At 45.5% G+C, this 17,463-nt stretch overlaps 1 protein-coding gene across 4 annotated transcripts in view; it reads left to right on the top strand.

Moving 5' to 3' along the window:
• Window positions 1–566: 566 nt before the first annotated feature.
• Window positions 567–17,463, top strand: part of WIZ (WIZ zinc finger) — a 45,172-nt gene continuing 28,275 nt past the window's right edge. For all 4 annotated transcript variants that reach the window (XM_069945358.1, XM_069945382.1, XM_069945375.1 and 1 more), the window contains exons 1-4: window positions 567–681; window positions 7,237–7,575; window positions 8,407–8,464; window positions 10,762–12,230. In XM_069945358.1, the coding sequence (XP_069801459.1) occupies window positions 7,347–7,575; window positions 8,407–8,464; window positions 10,762–12,230 (1,756 nt within the window). In that variant the 5' untranslated portion in view covers window positions 567–681; window positions 7,237–7,346. The remainder of the gene's footprint in view (window positions 682–7,236; window positions 7,576–8,406; window positions 8,465–10,761; window positions 12,231–17,463) is intronic.

Raw genomic sequence — 17,463 nt, forward strand, 5'->3', positions numbered from 1 at the left:
TTAAAGTCAGTAATTTTGGTTAGTAGGATTCCAGATGGAAGCTGAGTCATCTCGTTCCTTTTGTGTATTATAATAACAGTGGACAAGGTCTGTCTACTCGTAATAGTAGTAGCTTTGGCTGTCCAGGCATGATGGGAGTTGTAGTTTGGCAACAGCTGGAGGGCCAAGGTTCCCTACCTCTGCCTTAGGCTATGAATACCCGATGGGGGTTGTAGTGCTGTAAGCTGCAGTCTGTTAGGGACTGGCAGGAATTGTAGTTTGGTGAGCGCTACAGGTTGGGGAATACTGGGTAGTTCATGGTTTGTGCCTGTAGGTGTCGCTAGAGAGGCCGGTTTCTTCCTTCTAGAGAGGAGCTAGTTTGCATACAGGGAAGTCCATTACCTGGAATGTGGCAGGGTATATAGAAAGTAACCCATTGACTCCCATTATACTCTCCCGCCCATATGAACTGCCTCACTCCAGACTCACACCACGTCACCATGTTAGCCACGCCCCTTCCCTTGCCTCCTCCAACATGGCGACGTGCCTAGGTCGCCGTCGGCGGTGACGTCACTTTCGTGCGCCCAGTCTGTATTCTCCAGCTCCCCCCTTGTCTCCTGTCTCCGGACGGATCGTCTTGTACCGGAGCCGCTCTTAAAGGGGCAATGCACCGAGACCGAGCCCCGACACCCGGCCGGGGGGGTGAGACATGGGGTCATAGAGTGGGGGGAGGCACAGGAAGGGGCAAATCTGACACTTTAGCAGCTGTCACTGGGAGGAGGGGGGGTTGTTGTGCGGGGTAACGGGGCAAGTGTGTGGGCAGAGCTGCCGGTGTGTGAGGACGGGGCCCCTGTGCGGGGGCGGGCAGGGGCAGAGCCTGGCACTGCTGAGGATGGCCATTCCTCCACTCCTAGCTGTGCCCATGGCCTTTAGAACTAGTGGCTGGAAGGTGCCGGAGACTCTGGGCTTATATCTGCCACTTATCTCCACACTTATATTATAGACATATTAGAGTTTGATTAAAAATGTTTATTTGTGATGAAGTACGTGTGGGCGACCGGTGGCGTCCGGATCCACATGGCGGTATTATGGCCGCAACCTGAGCTCAGCTTATACCTGATACGCTATAGGCCAGTGCTTCCCAACCTGCCGCTCGTCAGATACTGCAGAACTACAACTCCCAGCATTCCCTGACAGCCGCTGGCTACTAAACCAAAACTCCCGCCATGTCCTGACAGCCACTGGCTACTGAACTGCAATACCTGCCATGTCCTGACAGCCACCGACTACTAAACTAAAACTCCCGCCATGTCCTGACAGCCGCTGGCTACTAAACTAAAACTCCCGCCATGTCCTGACAGCCACTGGCTACTAAACTGCAGCTCCCGCCATGTCCTGACAGCCGCTGGCTACTAAACTAAAACTCCCGCCATGTCCTGACAGCCACTGGCTACTAAACTGCAGCTCCCGCCATGTCCTGACAGCCGCTGGCTACTAAACTGCAATACCCACCATGACCTGATAGCAGCTGGCTACTAAACTGCAGCTCCTGCCATGTCCTGACAGCCGCTGGCTACTAAACTGCAATACCCACCATGACCTGATAGCAGCTGGCTACTAAACTGCAATACCCACCATGTCCTGACAGCCACTGGCTATTAAACTACAGTTCCCACCATGTCCTGACAGCTTCTGGCTACCAAACTACGGTTCTCATAATGTCCTGACAGCCCCTGACTACTAAACCACAGTTCTAACCATGTCTGACAGTGTTTACTACAACTCTAACTAAACTAAAACTCCCGCCATGTCCTGACAGCCGCTGGCTACTGAACTGCAATACCTGGCATGTCCTGACAGCCAGCGACTACTAAACTAAAACTCCCGCCATGTCCTGACAGCCGCTGGCTACTAAACTGCAGCTCCCGCCATGACCTGACAGCCGCTGGCTACTAAACTGCAGCTCCCGCCATGTCCTGACAGCTGCTGGCTACTAAACTGCAATACCCACCATGACCTGATAGCCGCTGGCTACTAAACTGCAATACCCACCATGACCTGATAGCCACTGGCTACTAAACTACAGTTCCCACCATGTCCTCACAGCCGCTGGCTACTAAACTACAGTTCCCACCATGTCCTCACAGCCGCTGACTACTAAACTACAGTTCCCACTGTGTCCTGACAGCTTCTGGCTACTTACAGAGGCGTGAGCCTGGCACCTCTGTGACGCATATATTGTATGAATAAAAATTGTTTTTTAATACCAAAACAAATCCACAGACACAAGGTATAGTTCGATAGATGGATTTATTCCAGGGTGCATCCAGTTTGTTTCGTAGTTAGTGGGTGACTGATTTACTTTAACTTGATAAGTGGTGAAACTAATGGAAAGTGCACTTCAGTGTTTCCAAAAATAAAGTAATGCACCTGGGGAGAAGGAATCCTCTATCCATGTATCATTTCGGCAGTTCTATGTTAGCAAAGGCTTCAGAGGAGAAGGATTTATGGGTAGTCATTTCTGACCCCATATATATATATTATGCTGGGCTGTATAGCTAGAGATATAACCAGTAGGAAGAGGGAGATTGTCATCCTGCTGTATAGAGTTCTAGTGACATCACATCTGGAATACTGTGTCCAGTTTTGGTGACCTCATCTCCTTTAAAACTTTTGACACGTTATAGACACATGTCAAAAGTTTTGATCGGTCAGAGTCTTGAGTGTTTAGCCCTGTACCAGATGGGAGAACGAGTCTTAGCTGAGCGGGCTGCAGCACCTCCTCTTCCCGCTCTGTGTAAGAAAGAGTCGTGCTCCATAGACTTTATGAGCCCGACTTTTTTTTTTTTTTCCTAATACAGAGCTGGAGTGGATCATACTGCTCCCGCTCGGTATGGGTCAGAACACTCAGATCCAAACCAATCAAAACTTTTGACCTGTCTTTATAACATGTCAAAAGTTTTTACAAACATCTGTGACATTTAAAGGGGGTGTGAGGGTTTCTAGTGGTACTTTAAGGTGACCATACACCTTATACTATAGTCAACCAAACCCGCTGCTCCCAGGTTTCGCCAACTATCTAAAGTGTATGGTGCCTTCTATCTCTCTACGGACAGGTGATGTTAGTGGAGAGAAAGACCAAGCCGTTTTCTTTTTTACCACCTGAATAGTTTATCTTTGGAAAAGCTGCTGCCAGAGTTGTCTGACTGCGGTTTACCCCATTAGAAGAGGTGTAGAAGAAGTAGAAGATGGATGGGGCAGTATAACTGCAAGGTCAGACTACACAGGGTTTGTTTGTTGTCTGTTACCATGGAGACAAAGGGGGAGATTTATGAAAGGGTGTAAATATACACCTAGTGTAAACTGCCCACAGCAACCAATCACAGCTCAGCTTTCAGCTCTGGTAGAATAAAAGAGGAGCTGTGATTGGTTGCTGTGGGCAGAATACACCAGGTGTATATTTACACCCTTTCATAAATCTCCCCCAAAGTTTTTCATAATAGGTGCTGTAGACTTAAGTTGATGCTTTTAAACAAGATTATACACTTGTTGCTTCTTCATCATTATTATTTTTTATTTTTTTTGCTTTAGGTTCAATAGACCGTAACAAAAACTTTGCTGGAAAGGTGGAATAGCCTTTATTATGTGTCTCAGATATGTTTTGGTTGTTATCCTCAGGACTGGCTATCAATGATGGACAGGCAGGTTGACTGCAAACACTGCTGCCAATCTGCTGCTCATGCAAACACCATAGTCTCTTCAATGCTTACCAGCACTTTGTAGCCACAATGGCTGTACTACTAGTTAGTGGTGTTTTGCAGGGCTCTTTAGTGTTTTCATTTCAGGCATGAATGTATTTTTAGGAATGTCTAAGAGAAGGCCAGTCCATGGGGTTCAAGATCTTTTTCCGGACTGAATCTATTTATATGAAGGGAAACGAGATTGTAATGATCCGCACATAGGGCACACTAAGTGCTCACTGATCCCTCCCGAAGGGCGGTAGGGTTAGTCCATGCCACTGCCATTTCTTGACTGCATTCTGTATGCATGGCTGCTTGTGTGAAATGTGTCTCGGTAGCTGATGTGTGGATAGCGTTCTCCTGGCACAACCCAAGAATCACCGGCAGTTTATTTTTTTTCCCCCTCTTCTGACTGGTGGTCAATTCTGTTTTATTGGAATTTGCCAGTTTAGGGTCCTATTCCACGGGCCGAGCAGGGCCGGATCAACAATGTAAACGAGCGCCGATCTGCTAGATCGGCGCTCGTTTACTGGGCCTATTATACGGCCCGAATATCGTTTAGCGAGGGCTGCAAGGACATCGTTACCGATGTGCTTGCAGCCCTTGTTTCATACTTTACCTGTCCAGGCGCAGGTCTTCTCCTTCTTCAGGGCCCACGCCGCAGCAGCTTTGGAGCGGCCTGTCTGAACTGACAGACTGCTCAGCCAATCACCGGCCAGTGATTGGCTGAGCAGTCTGTCAGCTCAGACAGGTGGCTCCAAAGCTGCTGAGATGCTGGACCGGGAGAAGGAGAAGACCTGCACCTGGACAGGTAATGTATGATGTTTTGAAATCGTCGGTTGCCTGCCGCGCACCGCTATTCCACATAGCGATGCACGGGTGGCGACCGATTTTAGGTTTGAACCTAAATGAACGATCAGCCGATGGCACGATCATCGGCTGATCGTTCTCTCTATTCCACGGAGAGATTATTGCTCCGTGGAATAGGCCCCTTAGAGTCCATAGATTTTTAAATACCAGAGCACTTTAAATTGTACCCATTATTAAAGGGGTTATCCAGGCTTAGGGCCCTATTACAGGGAGTGATCCTCTGCCGAATCAGTAATAATCTGCCGAATAAAGTGTATATGTTACCTGTCCACGCTCCCCTGTGTCATCTTTGCTTTTCCTTACTCCCTGCAGCCGCTGGTGCATCTTCAGAGCTAATCTCTAAAGTGACAGGCTGTTCGACCAGTGTTTGGCTGAGCAGCCTGTCACTTCAGAGACAGGCTCTGAAGTTGCACTGGCAGCTCCCGGGAGAAGCAAGGAAGACACTGCGGAGCGTGGACAGGTAACATATATACTTTATTATTACACTTTTAAAGCAAGGGCTGCACAGGAATCGCTAACAATATATATTTTCTCTAGAAACAGCACCTCTCCTATCCTCAGTTTGGGTGTGGGGTTTTGCAGCTCAGTTCCATTGAAGTGAATGGAGCTGAATTATAATTGATCCTGGATAACCCCCTTTAACTGGGTTATCGGTAAAGCAGATGTAATAAGTTAAAGTGACTCTGGTACCTAATTGAAAATTCAGAAATAGAGGGAACCCTGTTGGCCAGGTTATGCGACCTTAGGGTCTAATGAAGACCCTCAGATCTGGAAGGGCGAATTGGAAGGCCAGCGATCCTCACCAGCCATGAGAGAGGAGATCAGCTGTCCCCTGATTGAATGGAGTGTCTGCACAAATGCCCCTCCATCTGTTCCATCCATTGTTGATCACTAAATTCTGTTATATTCAGAAATCTCAGAGAGATCAAATGAAACTTTCACCAAACAGGTGCGCTGTTGCTTCTTCCACTGGTTGGACCATTTACATCCATTCTTGTGGTCAGACCCTACCGATCAGCTAGTTATACCCTGTTCTGTGGATAGGGAATACCTTTTTATTTTTGGGATAACCCCCTTAAGCATCTGTTCTTCCAAGACCACTCCAGTCCTATATTTAGGTTTATTCGATTGCTTCTTGGCATTCATGTTTGGCTCGGCCAAATCCACATACTAACCCTACAGGGGTGAGAAGGATGTGAACACCTGCTAGACAAATCTCTGGGGTGAGCTAAGCTGAAAAAAATCCAGCTTATCTTATCGACTATCTCGGTAGGCCTTGAAATTTGGTTTCACGCTAACTTTCTAGCAGATCGCGAAAAAAATATGGAGTTGCCACCATCAAATAGCTGATAGCTATAGGCGTCTTAAGAATGTATATAGTACTTGTCTTTTCTGGACTCTACAATTCCCATAGTAGTGCATCATTTTTCATCCTTCAACCCAAGATGAATCTCCCCAGTTGGCTTGGGGTTTGTTCTTTTTCTTTATAACGTGACATCTTGTCTAGACTAGCCCCATTATAGAAACTCCTTGTTCTGCATTCCAACTGGAACTTGACTCAAGTGTTCTACATACTTCTGTATAGTACTTCAGGGAAGAACAAGACACTTGGAAAGAATAAAATGTGAGTTAGGTTAGTGGCGGGGAGCACAAAATTGCCTTATTGAGAAAAGGTGCCCATATATGTACCAGAAAGGTTGGATGCACAGACCGACCAGCCACCCTACCTATATGACTCGCTCTCTATAGATTGTCGGAGGAATGAAGGAGGTGAGAACTTCACTCCCGACACTTAGTAGAAGTCTTAGGTGATCCCATGTTCCTAAGTTTAAAGCGAATCTGTACCCATCCACAACGCCCCCCCCCCCCAAAACACAGGTGACAGATGACATCAAGTCCTTTTCCATTGTGAGGTTCAAATTACTTCTGGTGCCGTCTTTGGTGTCAAAAACAAAACAAAAAACACTTTTAATCTGGAGAGGCAGGGCCTAAAGCGTCCATGCCCTAGGCCTGTGATGCCTCCCATTCTTTAGCGGTGCCCCCCGGGTAGGACTTTTCCTCTTCCTCGCTGAAAAAAACGTTGAGTTGTTGAAAAAATTCTGTGCGAGTGTTTTTGCGAGCACGAGACCGCAGACGCACTGACACAGTAGCCTAGAGCAAAGTGCCCGGCCATGTGATGAGGAACAACCAACTCCCCATCCACTGTCCAAAACTTCTAGGTGTACTAATGAGCACAATGTAATGGGGACCATCTTCTTGTCCTTCCCATTTAGCTTGGCCAGACATTGGTTCATGAAATAATTTCACATACTTATTTTATGTCTTTTGACATATGTCCATTTAGCAGAGATTCATTAGTGTTTGTGTTTTTTTTTTGTGTTTTTTTTTACTGCTTTTTGCTAAAGTAATGATGAAATTAGTAAATCTTTTGGATCTGGATTGCAAAAAAATTATTATACTGTACATTAATTGTTAAAAGCCTAGTTATATTGACATGTTAGATTTTATGACACCTATAGTATATTATTGTACAGTGTAGTAAAAAATAATCTAATTTGTTTTTTTTTGTTGTTTTTTGTCTCCTTCCCTTATCATCATCATCATCCTGCCATCTTCTCCATCACCATTCCACTTGACCATCTTGTAGATCTCTCGCCTTTTTTACTCTGATTTCACTGTAGTTCTCCGGGACGCCTCTTCCGTTTGGTCATCCGCCATTTCATCTTTCCAGTCTTCCTCTCCTAAACCTTCCTCCTCATGGAGGACGTTTCCTCCACATACCTATCTGGACAGGATGATGTGGAGAATTTATCCTACACGCTGACATCTATTGGGCAGAATGAAGCTTGTGCCCCAATGCCGTGCCCGGGAGGTGTGGAGATTGTTCTTGTTGGGGGCGAAGAAGCCAACATTGGGGCCTATCCTGAAGAAGGTGGTGTCCTTACCTCGTACCCGCACATGGGGTATAGAGAAGACACCCGAGAAGGTGAGTGATATGTATGTGGTTTAGGTAAAATGTTTAATTGTTTTCCCTAATTTTACATCGTTAAATATATTTTTTTAGCTTTTTAAAGGAGTACTTTGGAGAAAAATATATATGTTTTTAAATCAGCTGGTATCAGAAAGTTATATAGATTTCTAAATTCTATTTAAAAAAAAATATTGTCTTCCAGTATTTATCAGCTGCTGTATGTCCTGCAGGAAGTGGTGTATTCTTTCCAGTCTGACACAGTGTTTTCTGCTGCCACCTCTGTCCATGTCTGTCCAGAGCAGTAGAAAACCTCTTCTCTTTTGGACAGTTCCTGACATGGACAGAGGTGGCAGCAGAGAGCACTGTGCCAGACAGGAAAGAATACACCACTTCCTACAGGACATAAAGCAGCTGATAAGTACTAGAATACTTGAGATTTTTAAATAGACGTAATTTTACAAATCTGTATAACTTTCTCAACACCAGCTGATTTAATAACAATGGGGGAGATTTATCAAACATGGTGTACAGTAAAACTGGCTCAGTTGCCCCTAGCAACCAATCAGATTCCACCTTTCATTCATCACAGACTCTTTGGAAAATGAAAGGTGGAATCTGATTGGTTGCTAGGGGCAACTGAGCCAGTTTCACTTTACACCATGTTTGATAAATCTCCCCTAATAAGCGTTTCATACATTTTTATGGATTAGGTGTATATAGTGTTTAGTGCCGAGCCATAAGGGTGGATAGACAGATTGTTATATAGAGAGATAATGGATTTCATAAAGCAATAAAATCTGTGTTTTTGTTTGCTCTTGCTACCCATTGATTTATTCTATACCTTAGGCATCAGACTGACCCGCGCCAGAGATTCGGATGGCATCAACTGTGGCATTATGGGGCGGTAAGAATTCGTGTGTAGCTTTGTCATGTGTGAAGGTCATGGCTATTACCTTTCAGGAGAATCCATTACAGTATAGTGTATCTCTTGTGCAAAGTAAGCCTGCACCTTTTTTTCAACTTTGTTGTCTTTTTTTCCAGCTTTCGTTATTATAAAATAGGGCTGTCCATACACATTAAATTAAAAAAAAAAGGTTGTCCAGAGTTAGAAAAGCAAAACCAGAAACAGCGCCTCTCCTGTTCTCAGTTGGGGTGTGGGTTTTGCAGCTCAGTTCACCCAACCTGAGGACAGGGGTGGCACTGTTTTTTTTTGGGGGGGGGGGGGGGGAGAAAAAGCTGTGTTTTTCTAATCCTGGATAACCTTTTAATGTCAGGCAAACCCACCCAGGTTCAGAGGGACCACCTGACATGTATAGAGTCCTCCCGCCTCTTCATTGTGGGACAGAAGAATCTGGCAATTTCAACATGCCTGGTCCTTTTGTTCTCACAGGAGATGAGCCATCCAGGGTACTCCAGGCTTCAGGGTTTTTTTTTATATATTGTTGAAGCTACACTGAGAAACCCTAATAAAAACTTGCCTAAGGTGCGACCTTTGCAGAACAATATGGCTGCTACTTACGAGGGGGATCAGCAACAACAAATCTCTCCGCCAATCATTGGCTGCTTCGCTTTGGTCAGTGATTGGTCACTGCTGAGACAAGCCCATCTCAGAAGTAGCAGCCAGAGCGATCAGAGGGGAACCGGATGATGTCACAGGAGGACCCTCCAGGGAGCATCTTAGATAAGTATAGGTTTACGTTTTTTTGTGTAGCCCCAGCAATATATGAAGAAAAATCCAAAAGCATGAATGGCTGGAGAACCCTTTAAAAGAGTAGTCCAGTGAAAAATTTTATTCAAGTATTGTATTGCCCCCCAAAAGTTATACAAATCCCCAATATACACTTATTACGGGAAATGCTTATAAAGTGTTTTTTTTCAAGCGCTTACTACTGCATCAAGGCTTCACTTCCTGGATAACATGGTGATGTCACTTCCTGGATAACATGGTGAGGTCACGACCCGACTCCCAGAGCTGTGCGGGCTGTGGCTGCTAGAGAGGATGATGGCAGGGGGATGCTCAGTGTCCCCCCAGTGCCCTGTGTCCCTCAGTGTCCCCCTGCCATCATCCTCTCCAGCAACCACAGCCCGCACAGCTCTGGGAGTTGGGGCGTGACATCACCATGTTATCCAGGAAGTGACATCACCATTTTATCCAGGAAGTGACATCACCATTTTATCCAGGAAGTGACATCACCATGTTATCCAGGAAGTGAAGCCTTGATGCAGTAGTAAGCGCAGGAAAAAAAAGCACTTTATAAGCATTTCCCATAATAAGTGTATATTGGGGATTTGTATAACTTTTGGGGGGAAATACAATACTTTATTACAAATTTTCGCAAGACTTCTCCCTTAATGGTTGTCTAAGGGTGCCTTCACACATACCGTATCGCTGCGTTTTTATTGCTGCGTTTTTATCGCTGCGTGTTTGGTGCGATTTTTACATGCGAGTTTTGATTTTCACATGAAAATCATGTGAAAATCAAAACTCTCATGTAAAAATCGCACCAAAACACGCAGCGTTAAATACGCAGCGATACGGTAGGTGTGAAGCTACCCTAAAGGGGACCGGGTCTTGCAGTTGTTGGAGATGTAAAACAGATTGGGCATTTTGGAATTCACTATGCCGAATACTTTGTTCCTGCAGAGGTCTGGAAGCGGCTTATTCCCATCTTGAACTCACATTTGGGTTGAATAGCTGTTGGCTGAATGTTTGTTAGATGACAGCTATTTTTTGAGTATGGGGCAGTCCCTACTTATTAACACTAGAAGTCCCCGCTCCTGACCCAAGACATCCTTCATAGGCATGACCACTAGAGATGAGCGAACCGGGTTCGGGTTCGAGTCCATCCGAACCCGAACGTTCGGCATATGATTAGCGGGGGCTGCTGAACTTGGATAAAGCTCTAAGGTTGTTTGGAAAACATGGATACAGCCAATGACTATATCCATGTTTTCCACATAGCCTTAGGGCTTTATCCAACTTCAGCAGCCACCGCTAATCAAATGCCGAAAGTTCGGGTTCGGATGGACTCGAGCATGCTCCAGGTTCGCTCATCTCTAATGACCACGTTACAAAGGGTAGGGCGTTGCGTGACAGTCAGGTTAGCAGTTGCTGGGAAAACCTTGTAGTTAGCATGAAGTCCTTCTCGTATTACACCCAGCCTTTATTTAGCTTATCTTGCCTGCCCTAATATTTTACAGCCCAGATCAAGACCAACATTCATCTTCTAAATATACTCTTCCACGACCTGATCATCGCACCTTACACCGTCTTGGCTCACACCAGCGTGGCACTCACACCACACCTTGGGGCTATTCAGCTTCAGACTCCAATGAAGAAGAACGGGAATTGGATGGCATGACTTCAGAAGATCAGTACAGAAGGTACGAGTGGTCTTCAGGGTTGGACGACGTAGAAGGACATTCACAGTTAATGATGATCCGATCAGACCCACCGCCCATCAACATGCCAGCCTTCAGAAGAGCCCTGCAACTGGGAAGAGCCCATGAAGCTTGGCAAGGAGGTAACTACTCGGAAGAGGACGCACATGTAGAAGTGGAAGAGGAGGAGGAAGATGGCTCAGTTTACACCTGCATCGAGTGCAACATTTACTTTAAGAAAAAAGCTCATCTTCTGGAGCATATGTTCCAGCACTCTCAGGAAGGAGAAACCGAGGGGGTGCAAGCAGGTGAAGGATCTCACACCTGTGGAGAATGTGGAAAGGGATTTGTAGATGAGGAAAGTCTGGAATCTCATCAGCAACTCCATCAAGAGTCCAGACAGAAAATAATAGAAGAGATCAGTAAATTGGAGAATTTAGCGGATGAAGGACGCGACGCCCGTTTACAATGTCCCAAATGTCTCTTTGGCACAAATTCTTCCAAAGTTTTTGTACAACATGCCAAGACCCACGTGAGGAAGGTCAGTGGAGAGACTCGGGGAAACCCAACATCTTTCAGAACCTCTTCCGATATCCTAGAAGGAGGTGAAACCTCTGAAATGTCAAGTGAAGTGGGGTGGAGATCCGAATTACACCAACGTGGAGTGCAGGGGCCCAGTAACATCAAAAGAAAAAATGTCACTAGAGAAGACTCTGAAAATTCTATGCAGGAGAGGCTTTATACTGAGGGAGAGATCAGTAAGCCCACAAAGGCTATCCGACTCCCGGAGCCTGCCGTAATGCTAAAGAGGAGATTTCGAGAGGCCCTGCGATCAGCTGAAGGGTGTAAGGAGGACCAGAGGCAGCAGTTAAAAGATCAGGTCGCCATTGTCGTCTTAGAGAATATCGGAGCCAAGAAAAAGACACCAAAGGGACAGCAGCCTTGTGGTTATGGAAAAAAGCTTACAGCAGGCAACAAAGGGCTGCTGACACGCTATGAGCGCCGGCTCTCTGCTGATGACTGGGCAGAAGCGGAAGAGGATGTCCCTTTAGATGCCCTGTTAATGGATCCTAAATATGCAAGCCAGCTTGAAGCCCTCGGGCTGAGGAGTGAGGAAAGAGAGTGTCCGTATTGTCCAGATCGCTTCCACAACGGGATCGGTCTCGCCAATCACGTCAGGGGCCACCTTAACAGAGTAGGAGTAAGCTATAACGTCCGGCACTTCATATCGGCGGAAGAAGTCAAGGCTATTGAACAAAACTACTCCTTCCAGAAGAAACGCAAGAAAGGTAAGACATTCGTGCATGCTGGTCATTGACTTTTTATGAGGATATTAGAATGTTGGTGCAGGTTAATATTATAAAAAGCCAAATGGCTGGCTCTATAAAACTATAGTCACTAAAAATGTAAGGATTTTTGTTCTGCATTGTACCTCTGTTGTCTCTCCTGGCATTGTGTGAATAATTTTACTACTAGGTTAGTCAGTGGGCGTAACCCTACACACTAACCGTCCAATCAGTGCTAAGATGTGAGGACACACCCCATTGACGATCAAGAATAATAATACCATTATCAGTTCATTCATACGTTTCCAGGAGGAATAATAGAGGAGTAGCACAATGAGAAATTCTGAGAAAATTCTCGTTCCAGAAACATTGCACCTCTTGACTAGGACTATGTATCTGGTATTACATAAAGCCTTGTCCTATTAAGTGGACAGGACTTATGCTGTTACTGGAAGGAGACGGCCATTATCCCCATCAAAGGGGGTTATCCAGGATTAGAGAAAACACAGCTACTTTCTTGCAAAAACAGCACCACCCCTGTCCTCAGGTTGTGTGTGGTATTACAATTCAGCTCTTTTCACTTCAGTGACCTGTACAAACCACACCCAAACAGAGGACAGGAAAAGTGCTGTTTTGTCCAGGAAAAATTCACTTTTCCCCTATCAACAGGATAGGAGAAAAGTAGGAGATTGTGGTGGGTTCGACCTGTGTATCCCCTGCCGATCTCCGTATTGGACCCTGTCAGCTCTGTTATGAATAAATCTGTGGGTATGGCGCGAGTCCCGCGGCTGTATTTATTCCTATGGTGGTGCCGGAGCGAGCCGAGTAAGTTGGAAGAGTGCTTACTCGTCTCTCTCTTCCTGGCACCTACATAGGAATGAATAGAGTCGCGAGTCACGCACCATATCCGCGGCTATATTCATAACAGAGACGGCGGGGCCCGATACTGAAAACGGTGGGGGTACAGAGGTCACGCTCTCCTACTTTTCCCCTATCCTGTGGATAGGGGAAGACTGAAATTTTCCTGGAATGCCCCTTTAAGCCTATAGCGTAGAACTGGATTCAAGTTTTTAAAGGGGAACTCCACCTTTTTTTAAAAAAACGGTGTACAACATCCACACAGTGAGTAATTTTGTGAAAATTATGTTCTGCTGACTTACCAGAGAGCAGTGCATTGTGGGAGCCCAGATGGTGGTTAAACCCTTAGGTCACATATCTGACTTCAGAAAGGCTCTGTCTGTTTGCACAGGCAACTAAACATTTTAAATGTACTTAAACTGTGCAATTATATGTGAAGTGGAATTACCCTTTAAGAAGCACAGTTTACCACAGTGAATAGATTTATAGAGTCAGTTTGGGCTTTTCATCCTATTGTAGTAATTGATGAATATTTCTTATCTGTTTATAATGCATTTTTTTGTTTTTTGTTTTTTTATTTTTTTTTTATAATTATTGGAATATTGTATCTGTAAAAAAAAGTATATTTTTCTGTAATGGCTATAATACGTATATTATGTAGGTATTACAGAAAAATGTAATCTTTATTGCAGATTGCTGATGATCATTTTGTCATGTAATGCATTGAATACCAAATTATAAGTAGTAATGGGGAAGTAGACGGGACTCCGTAGGTGGCAATAAAAGAAGCTGTGTAGTCAGGAGGCCTATGTACAGGGGTATGTGTGCTATGTATGTATGTTAGAGGTAGTGGAAAAACTAGTCCTGACTAATAAAAGAGCATTTCCACCTTAAAAGAATACTGATATATTGCCTTATTCCTGGGGCAAGGCCTGAGAGGATGGTGCATGACACAAGGGGCCTACTCGTAGTCTAGAAGACCATGACCTGTAGTTGGTATGGTCGTATGATAATGGAGAGAGAGGATACAAGCCCGGACTGCAATGATTGTCCGAGCGAGTGAGGTAGAGGATAATGCATTTATATTTATAAGGGATGTGTCTGATCTCATTCTCGGAAGTGACCAACATGGGACTTTCTAAGAAAATCCAGAAGAAAGTGGATTTAGAACAGTGCTTCTCAACTCTAGTCCTCATGGCCACTAACAGGTCATGTGTTGATTATTTCCTTAGTATTTCACAGGTGATATAATTATACACAGTGCATCAGGTTTTCTTTGTATAGGATATCCTTAAACATGACCTGTTGGTGGTCATGAGGACTGGAATTGAGAAGCACTGCACTAGAGAGAACCTTGTACCACAAAGAGAGGAGCTTGTAATCTGATTCTTGTGTCCTTACGGACATGGCGGACCCATGAGCAAATGGAGACTGACGTGTTGTGCACGTGTAAAGACCACTTCCCAGCTATTGTACCATGGGAGGGACGCAACAGTGGTGACCTGGCCAAAGTACCCTATTAAAAATGACAAACCCACCAATTTAGGTGGTCTCAGCCAACAATCTAATGTGTATGGTGGCCTCCCACCATACCCATCAGGGGAAAGAATGGTTGGCCATTTTAGGTATCAACATGCTCGATCCTTTTGTTCTATGAGAGATAAACCACCTCCAGAAATGTCTGCCAACGGCTTTACCACCTTTCGCCATTCAGAAAACACACACTCTCAGACGAGCCAAGCTTCCATGGGAAGATCAGGAGAGATAGCTGTATCTAAAATCATGAGAATTCCCCTGGGGGGCCGGAGAGAGTTGAGCAACTGTTGTGTCACTTTCTATTAAGAGAGACAACATGTTCTGTGCACCTGAGTAATGTGTATATACTTTCCTGGAAGTCAGAGGCTCAGAGTTGGTAGAGAACTCGTTCAAATATCTCTGGCTTATCTTCCATCCGATTTGCAGACACTTTGCATGTAGGGTTTTTATTTGATCGGTTAAATTAATTTCAGATGGCAAATATGTTGGATGGTCCCATTATAACCTATGGGGGAACAGATAAGGCACAAATGCAAAAGATTCAGCTTGTGGCATCCATGTTACCATCCAGATTACTGGACATAGGTGAACCCAGTCTAGAACTCACTGTATATCCTCTGTAATGTTACAACTCGCTGTATATCCTCTATTTGTAAGTAGCGTTGAGAGGATCTGTCTAAATGTTTAGGTTCGGCAAGATTATCCGAACCCAAAAGCTTGACGTTGATTACCTGCGACTACATAAATTGGATGCCGCCCTAGGGAGTCCTGGAAAACATGGATACATAGGCTGTATCCATGTTTATCTGCCAGCTGTAGGGCGGCATCCAATTTCTGCAGCTGATATCATCCGAACCCGTACATTTTGATCGATCCGCTCAACGCTATTTTTAAGACTGGATATGGAAATAAATTGGGAAGAAACCGATTGTGCGTTTCAGCTATAATGTAGAAGAAACCAATCACTTTTTTTTGACTTGCCGCCATACTAACCTAGCTAGTCTGTGTAATGGCAAAAGCGTAGGGCTCTCAAAGTAGTCCGTACAAGGAAACTTTGCTATGGATCCCATTGGCTAGATGGCTCTCAGAATTTGAAAGTCTTGCGGAGGGCAACCATTATTGCAAGGGACGCAGTTGACCAGCTAAGTAGTTGGCACCCATCCATGATGCGTGTTTGCATTTTAGAAAGACTCATGATCCCTTGGTTGTAGAATGATGGAGCATAAAGCTGGGAATTCTGACCGCTTCTTGTACCATAGACACTTTGTGAGGAGATGGTTCAGGTGACCAAGTGGTAAATAGAGAGGATAGCTTGAGGTAAATGATCTCCTTCTCTGCTCAGGATATGCTGGGGTGGTATGCTCGGCTGAATGGAGGGATTAGGAGACAAGTGATCGCATGCATGGCCAGCTTTGGGTCTTCTGGGCTTTGGTTGAGTCTCTGCAGTTTCGAGTATAGAAGAAGAGATCATCTGCACATTCTGAAACTTTAAGGAGGTTTTCAATGATCTGATACAAGATAGTCCTACTTTGTCTGAAACCTTAAGAGAACCCGCGGATAACCCTAAGAGGCGCCATTAGCAATAGGGAAAGCATAGGAGGGGTGGCCATTCATCTATGATTGGTCATCTTCTGTGTCATGCACCGCCCCCTCAGGCTATGAGCTAGATATAATGAAGTATATCAGGTTTACCAGGAGCGTTCCTTAAAACGTTATTGTAACCTTAGGAATGAATGCATTGTCTGGACAGGGTGGGATGACGGACTCCGAAGCCCCACCTGAGTAGTTTTGAAGAGGAGGCTTTGGTGTCCCATGGGTTGCCTTTAGCCTCCACTACACTACAGTCTTCTGTATGGGAGACCAGGAGTGCGTTATAAGTGACAGTATTCTTAATTTTAGGCGGAAATGCTCAATATAGTTAGCAAAATGATTGTATGGTCTCAGAAGGTAAAGGTGCAGGCCTAGGACGAGTGATTCTAGTCAGACTGGTTCAGTGCTTATTCAGAAATGCTAACGTGTCACCTGGGTAGCAGAGCAGGTATAGGAGGGCCATTGTGGCACCATAATAACAGAGCAAAGGACATTTATAGAGTAGCCATGAACTGTGTAGGTCAGGCAACTAGTTAGGATAGCCGGACAGTGTCGGCCATTGGTAGGATTACTGAATGATGCAAAGCTTATCCCCGTTTTTTGGCTTGTAGGACACCACTTGCTAAAATTGAGAGTCTGGAGCATGGGGTATATGCTGTGTAGAGAGAGTCTAAGCTGAGGAGGATTGTAGGAGGCTATGCTGGGTAGAGGGAGTCTGAGCTGAGGAGGATGGTAGGGTGCCATGCTGGGTAGTGCTAGTCTGAGCTGAGGAGGATGGTTGTGGGGCTATGCTAGGTAGAGCAAGTCTGAGCTGAGGATAGTGGTGGGGAGCTATGCTGGGTGCAGTGAGTGAGCTGAGGAGGATGGTGGTAGAGGGCTATACTGGGTGCAGTGAGTAAGCTGAGGAGGATGGTGGTAGAGGGCTATACTGGGTGCAGTGAGTGAGCTGAGGAGGATGGTGGTAGAGGGCTATACTGGGTGCAGTGAGTGAGCTGAGGAGGATGGTGGTAGAGGGCTATACTGGGTGCAGTGAGTGAGCTGAGGATGGTGGTAGAGGGCTATACTGGGTGCAGTGAGTAAGCTGAGGAGGATGGTGTTGGGGGAAGCTATACCGGATGCAGTGAGTGAGCTGAGGATGGTGGTGGGGTCTACGCTGGGTGCAGTGAGGGGGTTGAGGAGGATGGTGGTGGGGGACTATGCTGGGTGCAGTGAGTGAGCTGAGGATGGTGGTGGTGGGCTATACTGGGTGCAG

This window comes from Dendropsophus ebraccatus, chromosome 1 (assembly GCF_027789765.1).
Source record: "Dendropsophus ebraccatus isolate aDenEbr1 chromosome 1, aDenEbr1.pat, whole genome shotgun sequence".
Lineage (NCBI taxonomy): Eukaryota > Metazoa > Chordata > Amphibia > Anura > Hylidae > Dendropsophus > Dendropsophus ebraccatus.